General features: G+C 46.6%; 1 protein-coding gene across 1 annotated transcript in view; it reads left to right on the forward strand.

Annotated features, from left to right (window-relative positions):
- Positions 1-708: 708 nt before the first annotated feature.
- Positions 709-12940, forward strand: part of SF3B4 (splicing factor 3b subunit 4) — a 56818-nt gene continuing 44586 nt past the window's right edge. The window contains exon 1 of the mRNA XM_078669044.1: positions 709-856. Within this exon, the coding sequence (XP_078525170.1) occupies positions 823-856 (34 nt within the window). The 5' untranslated portion in view covers positions 709-822. The remainder of the gene's footprint in view (positions 857-12940) is intronic.

The raw sequence follows: 12940 nt of genomic DNA on the forward strand, positions 1-12940 counted from the left end.
GTTGGGTGAAGGCGCGAAAGGGAAAAACGGCAGTTGGCGACCGGAGCGATTGCTGTGTAGACGCTCGGCGCCGTTATGCTCTGATTACTTGTGATGGATGAAAATAAATGATTTATACACCTACAGAGTCTCAGTGTCCAGTGTGGGAGCTACCAACATTACAGAAGATGTGTTATAATATGACTTGGTTTCCTCCTCCCCCCCCCCCTCTCTCTACCCTTGGTTCCCTCCTAGAATGTTGGAGTGAAGGCAGCTTTAGAATGTTCGTGGGACTGCCTTGACAGAGTGGAACCTAGCACCAACAAGCAGAGAGTGCGTGTTGCATTTATCTTAATAAACCTTTGAAACTTACCTCAAGTGTGGACATTCTTTACTACAGCTGCCCAGGCTCGACCTAACAAACAGGGCTCAGTGCGACATGTTAACGGCGGGACTATGGTTACGTTGGAGGATCTGGAGAGACCCAGGAACAGACCGAGATTTCATAGGCATTGGCTCTATGGATTGAAGAGAATTACATTTATATCTAGCACATTGGTTATAATACCATAATTGTTCAATCGAACAAAGCAATACAAACAATTTTCTTCCATTTGGCACGGGCGCTCGCCGTGTCGATATAAACAATAACTTTCTGACACCTTTCAAGATGGCGGCGGCGGCAGAGAGAGCAAGGTTTTCGTGCTTCGCCTTTCCACCTCTTTGAAGCGTGGTAACCGGAAATGACGTTCTCATAACGTCCTACATCCAATCAGGGGGGTCAAGGGTTAGAGGTGAAGTAAGCACTTCCGGAATCGTGTGTTCTCCGGTGTACGTTGAATAATGGCGGCCGGCCCTATATCGGAGCGAAACCAGGGTGAGTGCCGGGCTTTAAAAATAAAGTGAAGCGCGTCGTGGGTGGAGCGACAGTGCCAGCCATAAAAAATGTATTCGCCTGAAGACCTAGCAGCCGGGTTATGTTAGAACCTCTCGAATTGCCTCCCGTGCAGTGATGACTGTGGAGGTTCTAAGTAAAACTGGCAACTTGGTCCAGTGTGAAGATTAGTGTTCTCTATCAGAATGCTGTTTAGTATAATCATGACGATTGTACCTATTTCCATCTAAATGGTAGCTGTACTGCGTGTGTGTGGCTGTACTTGGTACTCGGATTTGACACTGCTGGCACAGCCTGTCCCAAACACTATATGCCCCCGTACCTTACTGTGCGCGCCTCTACTTTCCTTTCCCACTTTTACAGCTGACCCTATAGCACCTCCCACTCTTCATGTGCCTCATTTCCTACACTATATGTCCTCTTCCTGTGGCTGCTCTGCTGCATATTTGTAGTCCTCTCTTCCGCTCCATCGTTGTCTTCATACTGACTGTGCCTCCTATTCATGACTGTCCTGCTTGTGCATCTCTCCCACCTCCCTTTTTCCTTTCGGCACATTGACTGAGCCCCCTCAAACACATGTCTTCCCCTCCTTTTGTCTCTGGCATTTTCCTGCATGGTCTTTTCTGCATTTCGAACTACATGCGCATTCCTACCCACCCTACTTCTCATTCCCTCCGTGCATACTCGCCGTCCTAACCCCACTTGTCCCTGCCTGTTCCTTGACTCCCTTGCCCTCCGTCTTAGCCTGCTTGTGCCTCTCTTGTCCATGTACTCCTCCCTCTCTGCCTGCTGACCATCCTACCCGTCCCTCCATCTACTTAATGCCTATCGTCTTTATATTACCCATCTGACTTGGGAACCATCTACTCTGATCACTGCTCGTGCTTCCTCTCTTCCTATCCTATGTGCACACTGTCACCCCAACTGTGCATACTTTAATTTTTACATGTGCTCATCATTTTACTTGCATGCTTTGCTCAATACCTGTATCACTACTTTTTTCCTCTACTATACCCTGTTTGTTAACCCTCCTGTTGTACTGCTCCAATGACATCCTACATGCTCGCTGGCTGCCCCATGTTTGCCATATTACTTTGTTGGTACTTGAACATTACCTTTTCAAATGTGTTAGGCACCACATATTTCACTGATTTCGTAATGCTGCTATTGCAGGGTGATGTTAATCAGTTCACTGAAGCCCAGTTGATCGGCTCAGAAAGATGAAGGGCAGAATCCACCCCAGAGACATTGTAAACTTTCTAATATAATATTACTGTTGACATATTTGGTATTTATGTAGTGCATTGCCTACCACACATGTGACCCTGTGACCGACGGGGTCCACATAGCTCTGTAGACAGCTACCATCCCGTGGCCAATTTCCCCAATTTGGTTTTAATATTGTTTGTTGTGGTGAGCCAGAATAGAACACCTATGAATTTGTAGGTGTTCTACTTCGTAGACATAATTAAATTCTTAGAAACTGTAATATTTGAGTGCAAATTAATCTGACTGTACATTGGTATTCCATTTTCTCGTAGCCTTTTTAATTGGTGTACAAACAGCAATAATTCCCTTTTCAAATTGAGAGCCACAGGCTTCCTCAACCTATCATGCTGGGTGAAGGTGTGAGGGGCCCATCCATGTGGCTGCATGGCATTTGTCTGATATGACCCTCCTACTTCTCGAACATTGTTCCTATTCCCTCTGTTGGATGCTTCTGTAACCCCTAGTGGAGGGAATCTTGCACTGATAAGTAAGCATAACACGCATTTGCAATGCAAAAGGAGTCCCTTTTGTTAAAGTTAGAGCTGATGGCGTTGAAAATGTTTTTTACTTTTGTTTTTTTATTTGCAGTGGAATAATTATATTTGCATAGCAGTATTGCTAATTGTATAAAAAAGCAAAAGTAAAAAACATTGTAATTTTCAACAACAGCTCTAACTTTAACAAATGTAAGATCTATTTCATGCAATTGGTCTTGCAGTTATTGACATTATATGTGCCAATGTTTTTAGGTCTTGCATGCGCTGCATAGGAGGGGACCTCTTGGAATCGATTCGCATTTTCGCCCAAAAACGTGCACGCTTTGCATTGTTTTCAATTGCAGCGCGTTTGCCGTTTCCCTTGCAGGAGCGAGCTTTGGCGGCATCTGTTTGTAATTATCTTGCAAACAGATGGTGCTCCTGCTTGCTTTCGCAAGGGAAACGCTGTTTGGGTCTGTTTTTTTTTTTTTACTAGTCAGTTTCTGCAATGGGGCGGTGTGAGGTGGTCTTTAAGGTGGTCATTTTCACGAGAACACAAGTGTCACCATAAACACACAATGCTATCAAAATGCAGACCGTGTTTCCAGATAACATGCACACAGTGCGAAGGCACAAACTTCACCAGGGAACTATCTGCTCACGCTGTTCCCGAGGGGTGCCAAGTGTCATTACCGATAAGCCAAACGGTCCGCATCAGCTGTGTATCAGCAACCACAGCCATGGTCCGACACAGCCCGAGGCCTGCTGCTCTTCGAGAAGCCGAAGTGTTTCCTGCTCTCGCCTACCCCTCTGCCACCTCCCACACGTACGCAGCTCCGCCCCTTCCCTATCGCTCACAGCAGAGGTCTCAAGACCTGGATCCAAGCTGAATGCATCGGCCGAGGCTGCCTCTCTGCCCTGGAAGCGAATGCTGGACCCTGAACAGACACATGACCGGGTTGCCTGGGGAGGTGTCTACCCTTCTGCCCCGATTACACCCGCTTCTGCTAAAATGCACTTGCCTAATTGATGACGGGCAATTAAGAACAGACACAAGCCACAGAATACTCACATAATTACACTCTACTCAATACAGCATCAATACAATCCACATAATATCACTCAGTGCCACGTATTAACACGCCACATAATTACACTCTACTCAATGCAATATAAATACACTCCACACAACACTCAAAACCACATAATTACACTCTACTAAATGCAACATACGCCCCACATAATATCACATAATTACACTCTACTCAATACAACATAAATACAAACAACATAATATCAGTGTCACATAGTAACACGCCACATAGTTACACTTTACGCAATACAATATAAATACACTCCACATAACACCACTCAAAACCACATAATCACACCATTAAAACACTACTAAATGCAACATACACTCCTCATAATACCACTAACTGCCACATAATTACATGCCACATACTTGCACTCTACTCAATGCAACATATATACACTCCACATAATACCAATCAGTGCCACATAATTACAATGTCCTCTATGCAACACAAAATACCATTCAATACCACATAATTATATTATACTTAATCCAACACACACCCCACATAATACTTCTCAGTGCCACATAATTACATATGATTCAGAAAAGGGGGTGGTGATGAACAGAGTGCCTGAATTAAGCAGACCACTCTTACCCGGTCCAAAGATCAGGGCTTGATCCATCACAGTTTTTTTTTAGCTCACTGCACCATCCCAGCTCAGAACTTGGCTATATGCAAATTAGTCTGTTCCTGTCCCAGTGCAAGATGGGAACAGGGCAAACCAAACTACCAAGCCAATTCTTGTACTGGGAAGGAAACAAGCTTCCGGGGACCGGTTTCTGCCATTTCAGGCGTCGTCGGCCCGGCTTGCTTGAATCCTGATGGTGCAATGAGCAAGGGACTCAACATCTGAGTATACCCTTCCACGCTTATGGTGGACAAAATGATTCAGAAAAGGGGGTGGTGATGAACAGAGTGCCTGAATTAAGCAGACCACTCTTACCCAGTCCAAAGATCAGGGCTTGATCCATCACCGTTTTTTAGCTGACTGCACCATCCCAGCTCAGAACTTGGCTATATGCAAATTAGTCTGTTCCTGTCCCAGTGCATGATGGGAACAGGGCAAACCAAACTACCAAGCCAATTCTTGTACTGGGAAGGAAACAAGCTTCCGGGGACCGGTTTCTGCCATTTCAGGCGTCGTCGGCCCGGCTTGCTTGAATCCTGATGGTGCAATGAGCAAGGGACTCGCATCTGAGTATACCCTTCCACGCTTATGGTGGACAAAATGATTCAGAAAAGGGGGTGGTGATGAACAGAGTGCCTGAATTAAGCAGACCACTCTTACCCAGTCCAAAGATCAGGGCTTGATCCATCACCGTTTTTTAGCTCACTGCACCATCCCAGCTCAGAACTTGGCTATATGCAAATTAGTCTGTTCCTGTCCCAGTGCATGATGGGAACAGGGCAAACCAAACTACCAAGCCAATTCTTGTACTGGGAAGGAAACAAGCTTCCGGGGACCGGTTTCTGCCATTTCAGGCGTCGTCGGCCCGGCTTGCTTGAATCCTGATGGTGCAATGAGCAAGGGACTCACATCTGAGTATACCCTTCCACGCTTATGGTGGACAAAATGATTCAGAAAAGGGGGTGGTGATGAACAGAGTGCCTGAATTAAGCAGACCACTCTTACCCAGTCCAAAGATCAGGGCTTGATCCATCACCGTTTTTTAGCTCACTGCACCATCCCAGCTCAGAACTTGGCTATATGCAAATTAGTCTGTTCCTGTCCCAGTGCATGATGGGAACAGGGCAAACGAAACTACCAAGCCAATTCTTGTACTGGGAAGGAAACAAGCTTCCGGTGACCGGTTTCTGCCATTTCAGGCGTCGTCGGCCCGGCTTGCTTGAATCCTGATGGTGCAATGAGCAAGGGACTCACATCTGAGTATACCCTTCCACGCTTATGGTGGACAAAATGATTCAGAAAAGGTGGTGGTGATGAACAGAGTGCCTGAATTAGGCAGACCACTCTTACCCAGTCCAAAGATCAGGGCTTGATCCATCACCGTTTTTTAGCTCACTGCACCATCCCAGCTCAGAACTTGGCTATATGCAAATTAGTCTGTTCCTGTCCCAGTGCATGATGGGAACAGGGCAAACCAAACTACCAAGCCAATTCTTGTACTGGGAAGGAAACAAGCTTCCGGGGACCGGTTTCTGCCATTTCAGGCGTCGTCGGCCCGGCTTGCTTGAATCCTGATGGTGCAATGAGCAAGGGACTCACATCTGAGTATACCCTTCCACGCTTATGGTGGACAAAATGATTCAGAAAAGGGGGTGGTGATGAACAGAGTGCCTGAATTAAGTAGACCACTCTTACCCAGGCCAAAGATCAGGGCTTGAGCCATCACCGTTTTTTAGCTCACTGCACCATCCCAGCTCAGAACTTGGCTATATGCCCCTTTTCTGAATCATTTTGTCCACCATAAGCGTGGAAGGGTATACTCAGACGTGAGTCCCTTGCTCATTGCACCATCAGGATTCAAGCAAGCCGGGCCGACGACGCCTGAAATGGCAGAAACCGGTCCCCGGAAGCTTGTCTCCTTTCTGGTGAAGAATTGGCTTGGTAGTTTGGTCTGCCCTGTTCCCATGATGCACTGGGCCAGGGACAGACTACTTTGCATATAGCCAGGTTCTGAGCTGGGATGGGGCAGTGAGCTAAATAACGGTGATGGATCAAGCCCTGATCTTTGGACTGGGTAAGAGTGGTCTGCTTAATTCAGACACTCTGTTCATCACCACCCCCTTTTCTGAATCATTTTGTCCACCATAAGCGTGGAAGGGTATACTCAGACATGAGTCCCTTGCTCACTGCTCCATCAGGATTCAAGCAAGCCGGGCCGACGACGCCTGAAATGGCAGAAACCGGTCCCCGGAAGCTTGTCTCCTTTCTGGTGAAGAATTGGCTTGGTAGTTTGGTCTGCCCTGTTCCCATGATGCACTGGGCCAGGGACAGACTAATTTGCATATAGCCAGGTTCTGAGCTGGGATGGGGCAGTGAGCTAAATAACGGTGATGGATCAAGCCCTGATCTTTGGACTGGGTAAGAGTGGTCTGCTTAATTCAGACACTCTGTTCATGACCACCCCCTTTTCTGAATCATTTTGTCCACCATAAGCGTGGAAGGGTATACTCAGACATGAGTCCCTTGCTCACTGCTCCATCAGGATTCAAGCAAGCCGGGCCGACGACGCCTGAAATGGCAGAAACCGGTCCCCGGAAGCTTGTCTCCTTTCTGGTGAAGAATTGGCTTGGTAGTTTGGTCTGCCCTGTTCCCATGATGCACTGGGCCAGGGACAGACTAATTTGCATATAGCCAGGTTCTGAGCTGGGATGGGGCAGTGAGCTAAATAACGGTGATGGATCAAGCCCTGATCTTTGGACTGGGTAAGAGTGGTCTGCTTAATTCAGACACTCTGTTCATCACCACCCCCTTTTCTGAATCATTTTGTCCACCATAAGCGTGGAAGGGTATACTCAGACATGAGTCCCTTGCTCACTGCTCCATCAGGATTCAAGCAAGCCAGGCCGACGACGCCTGAAATGGCAGAAACCGGTCCCCGGAAGCTTGTCTCCTTTCTGGTGAAGAATTGGCTTGGTAGTTTGGTCTGCCCTGTTCCCATGATGCACTGGGCCAGGGACAGACTACTTTGCATATAGCCAGGTTCTGAGCTGGGATGGGGCAGTGAGCTAAATAACGGTGATGGATCAAGCCCTGATCTTTGGACTGGGTAAGAGGGGTCTGCTTAATTCAGACACTCTGTTCATCACCACCCCCTTTTCTGAATCATTTTGTCCACCATAAGCGTGGAAGGGTATACTCAGACATGAGTCCCTTGCTCACTGCTCCATCAGGATTCAAGCAAGCCTGGCCGACGACGCCTGAAATGGCAGAAACCGGTCCCCGGAAGCTTGTCTCCTTTCTGGTGAAGAATTGGCTTGGTAGTTTGGTCTGCCCTGTTCCCATGATGCACTGGGCCAGGGACAGACTAATTTGCATATAGCCAGGTTCTGAGCTGGGATGGGGCAGTGAGCTAAATAACGGTGATGGATCAAGCCCTGATCTTTGGACTGGGTAAGAGTGGTCTGCTTAATTCAGACACTCTGTTCATCAGCACCCCCTTTTCTGAAACATAATTACATATCACATATTTACGCTCTACTCAATACAGCATCAATACAATTCACATATCTCTCACTGCCACATATTAACATGCAACATAATTAAAGTCAATACAATATAAATACACAACACTCAAAACCATATAATTAAACCGCATAATTACTCTACTAAATGCGACATACACTCCACATAATACCACTTACTAACACATAATTACATGCAACATAATTACACTCTATTTAAAGCAACATAAATACACTACACATAAAACAAATCAGTGCCACATGATTACACTCTCCTCAATACAACACAAAATCACTCCGCATAATACAACTCAGTGCCACATAATTATATGCTCCATAATTATATTGCACTCAATGCACCATACACTCCAAATACCACTCACTGCCACATAATTATATACCACATAATTACACTCCACTAAATGCAACATACACCCCACATAATACCATTCAATAACACATAATTACATACCACATAATTACACTCCACTCTATACAACATTAATACAATCCACATATTATCACTCAGTGCCACGTAAAAACACACCACAACTTTATAACTACATTCAATGCAATATACATACACATAACACTCAGTGCCACATAATTACACACTACATAATTACACTATACTCAATGCAACATCAATACACTCCACATAATATCACTACGTGCCACATATAACACTTTTTATTAGAACTTTTCTATATAAAACACATCAGCCACAATGCTCTACAACATAGCCAAAACTTCAAAAAAACATATAAGGTCCCAAAAACGAGACCTATTGGCTATGCCAATGCTTGTTTACCTAGCCATGTTGCAGGGTGCAGTACCATATGTGGCCAAAAGAAGCCCATTGGGACTTCTTTTGGCCACATATAGTACTGCATCCTGCAAAGTTGGAGTTATTGACGTTATAAATGCCAATGTTTTTTTACCTAGCCATGTTACAGGGTGCAGTACAATAGGTGTCCAAAAGAAGTCCCATGGGAACTTTGTTGGTTTTATATGGTACTGCACCCTGCAGGAGATATGGTAAATCCACCCTACCCATAATGCATTGCATGCAAGACAGTACCACAAGTACATTTAAATAGCTATGTCCATATATACAATAAGTAACTTTGAAATGTGACAAAACAATTATTATATTCTGGATTTGGTTGTACTCTGTATAGAGCTGATGAAGGGACATTTATAGACGGTCTCATATAAATGTGAGATGTGCTAATGAGTAGAGTAACCACTGCAAGCCTTGCTTAGGACCAAGCGTATGCCGTGCCTGAAGCCCTTTAAGAAAATAGTGCTTTGAGACTGTAATGAAAACCTAGGGAGTAAACAACCCGTGCAACAGGTTGTCCTCATGCAATGTTACAAGAAGAGATAAGGCAGTACTAAGGAGGGACTACTAAGCTTATTGACCAATGAAATGACACAATTTACAAAGGACAGGAGCTAATTAAAAAGATGGGCGGAAAGTGTGTGGAGCTTTATGCCCATTTCCTGAATACAGCATGCCTCAGAGACAGCGAAAGCGCTGCCCAGGCAAGACCTAAAAAGGACATTCCTGTTTACCCGCTGCTGGTGGTAGTGAATACCTACTTCAAAGTTTAATTATAAGGCTTACATTTTGGTAAGTAAACTATGATTTGATTGCAGACTTTGACCCACTAAAGGTTAAATTCCTGTGTAGAAGACAGAGAAAGGAAAATGTCGGAAGAAAATCCCCTGAGAATAATAGGTCAGGTTTTAAGATGGTGTCCCACCATCCTCAAAACAGAAGTTTCCCCAGATCCATTTAAGTTATGGACATGAAAAGTATTGCTTTAGGGATCACAAACTTAATATGAATCCAGTTTATAGATTGGATCAGAGAAGATTGTGCAGCATATATGAACAAGCATCAGCATAGCCAATAGGTCTCGCTTTTGGGACCTTATAAGTATTTTGTTATGCAGCACAATATCCTTGGTGCAACAACATCAACTGATGCATGGGTAAACACTTATAAGGTCCCAAAAGCGAGACCTATTGGCTATGCCAATGCTTGTTTCAGTGCTAATGGGACACATGAGGAAACAAGCATTTACAATGCAACGGTTTCGCCTTTGGAGAAGTTAGAGCTATTGGCATTGTAAATGACAAAATTTATATTTATGTGCTGGTTTTGAAAACAGATAAATAAATGGCATTGTCATTTACATTGCCAATAGCTCAATATCTCGCAAATGTGAGAACTATTGTACCCTACGGACGGAGCGGAGAGCAAGCACAACCAGGGGGGGCAGGAAAGCAAGCACAACCAGGGGGGCAGGAAAGCAAGCACAACCAGGGGGGGCAGGAAAGCAAGCACAACGAGGGGGGGCAGGAAGGCAAGCACAACGAGGGGGAGTATCAAACACTACAAACAGTTTCAGTGTAAGAGCCCAGGCAAATTTACATTTTGCTGTTTGGGTGCTGCGTGTCCATCAGCGAGAGGTACATTTTTAAGACCATTTACAGCACTCTATGGATATTTGCGGAGGGACCATAAGGCAGCCGTCTCCAATTGCTTAAAAGTAGCACCAGCCTTGAGTACAAATGAATAAGTAGTCAATACTTAAAGACAAAAATTACACAGTACAAAATAAACACCATAACCTTCCAAACATCCTCAAACCTAAAAATGCACGACCAACTGATCTCACCTGTTTGGCATTTAAGGGAAATGCTAATTGTCTCTCAGGAAACGCACTAAAATGTTGATTAGTCCTACCATTACACACATTGGAAGAACTAATAAATCAACATACAAACACGAATCACCAACGTCATGCTGAATAATATGGGCTTTTTATATAGCGCTTCAAACTACACCTCTGCCTTCTCTTAGCACGGTAAATAACAGATGCTGTTAACAGCTCATTTAACAGTACTCCGTTTATCGACCTCAGAAGAAAGGAACAGCGAGCTGCCTTTTATTGAGACCTCTACATTACAGCGATGAGGTCATGGTACAAACCATCTTGCCAGAGTGACAACCACTTTAATGGCAGAAAGGATGAAAACCTGTTGGTGCTCTCTCTCTCCTTGTGCCATGTATATACTTGTAAGGTTCACCAGCAGCAATGTGTTCAGTTTTCTAGCAGACACCCTTCTTCTCCTTTATATTCTACTCCCAGGGTCCAGGTACATGATTTTTCCTCGTCATTTGTCTAGTGGGCATATAGTGCTTAGAAGCAATGGGGAGCTGCTCGAGCAGTGTTTAGGGAGAGCCTGACCCGGCGGTCTTGGAAGCTTGGTCTCAGGGCAGGCTTCTGGGGGCCAGGGTGACGGGATCTCGGGGTCAGTTATCCCTCCCCCTACAGATGCCACTCAACCCCTCCACCCCCCAGCCAGAGGCTCCACCCCATCTCACCTAAAGCTTGTCCCCTCCTGGTTTTCCACTGTGCCGCTGGCTGCAGTCCCAGCAGGCAGGGGGGCTCCGGTTCTCCCCGGTCCTGGGGTCTCAGCTCCCGGTTTCTCCCCCCGTCGTGAGGCCGCTGTAGGTCTGGGTCCTCCCCGCACTGGTTAAGACCCTGCCCCTTCTCTCCCGGCCCCCTTCACGCTTGTTATTCCTGGCGCACCCTAGATTCGAGTCAGCACCCCGATACCGCCGGACCCACAGATCATATGGCCACTGTGTCTGCCCCCTCCCCTGGCGGGGGAGAAAAGTGCAAGGCGTAAGCACCCGACCTCGGTAAGCATTCTGTGTGGCACGAGGAGGCGTTCAGTCAGATGAGAAGGGCCCTCGGCTGCAGGCCGTTTGTTTACCTAGTGCAAAATCTTCTGTTGCGCAACAAACTGAGACTCGCCGTGTCATCGCGTGCACCTTTTTATGGTCACCTACTTTTACCTTCACCACTTTGCATGTTCGGACTTAAAAAATCACGTTGGCACAGGAACTTCCAAACTACGAGTCCCGGCATGCAAAGTGCCGGATAAACAACCATTTACTTGTAATAGACGTTGCTGCTGATAATGAGGTAGATGGCAACTCTGCAAACTTTCGCAAAGAGCAACAGCACGCTCAAAAAAACAAAAATATCAATGACTAATGTTGTTATAATCCATATGGATAGAATATTTTCCGTTATGACGTTCACTTTCGCCTTTAAGCAAGATATTTTACACCCGCAATGAAGGCCTGTCTGTGAGCTGTTAATAGGATGTTGTAACAAGGGTCACATCTTACCTTCCACCCAGAGCTCCTCCACGTTGGCGGCCCGTAATCCGACGGCGAAAGCGCCAAAGATGAGAAGACCCACCGCCAGGAATTTGCCGCAGTTCCTCTGAATGTAGCAGCCCAGTCGGAAGAGCAGTCCCTGGAACTTTGCTCGCAGCCATAGGGGCGCTTTCCGGCCCGAAGCTTTGCCCTGGAGGGCGGGGGAGGACACGGACGGCGGGAGGAGGGCGGGAGAGGACACGGACGGCGGGAGGGGGCGGGAGAGGACACGGACGGCGGGAGGGGGCGGGAGAGGACACGAACGGCGGGAGGGGGGCGGGAGAGGACACGGACGGCGGGAGGGGGCGGGAGAGGACACGGACGGCGGGAAACGTGCACAGGACAGCAAGGGGGGCGGAAAGGCACACGGAGGGGGCGGGAATGGACAGCGCATCTGAATTCACTTTCAGTGAAAGGGGAGGGAACGGGAAAAAACGTAACTCCGCCCTGGGAAAAAATCTCCGGAACGCCCCCGAATCTGGTCCAGCCTTGATGGACAGATCCGGCACTCAATGGCTAGCCTCCATTTATGGAGCTAACCAATGAGAGCCGGGGGACGTTCCAGGAGTCCTTATTGACGACATAGGATTTCACCTGCGCTGAAGAGCTGCGCAGAGCGCAGCCTTCGGCAGGCGAAACCCAAAAATGCCCTTTCCTAATGTTATGTGGACATTTTCCAAATAACATCTTTAGGTCTCGCCTGTCGATGCGCATGCGCATCGAGCAAGCGAGACTATAGGGGCTCATCCACTCTTTATCCACACTGCAAGGAATCGTGGCGATTCCTTGCAGTGCCCGTGACTTTTAAGGTCAATGCGCATGCGCA

The sequence above is a fragment of the Lissotriton helveticus genome, chromosome 12, assembly GCF_964261635.1.
Source record: "Lissotriton helveticus chromosome 12, aLisHel1.1, whole genome shotgun sequence".
NCBI lineage: Eukaryota > Metazoa > Chordata > Amphibia > Caudata > Salamandridae > Lissotriton > Lissotriton helveticus.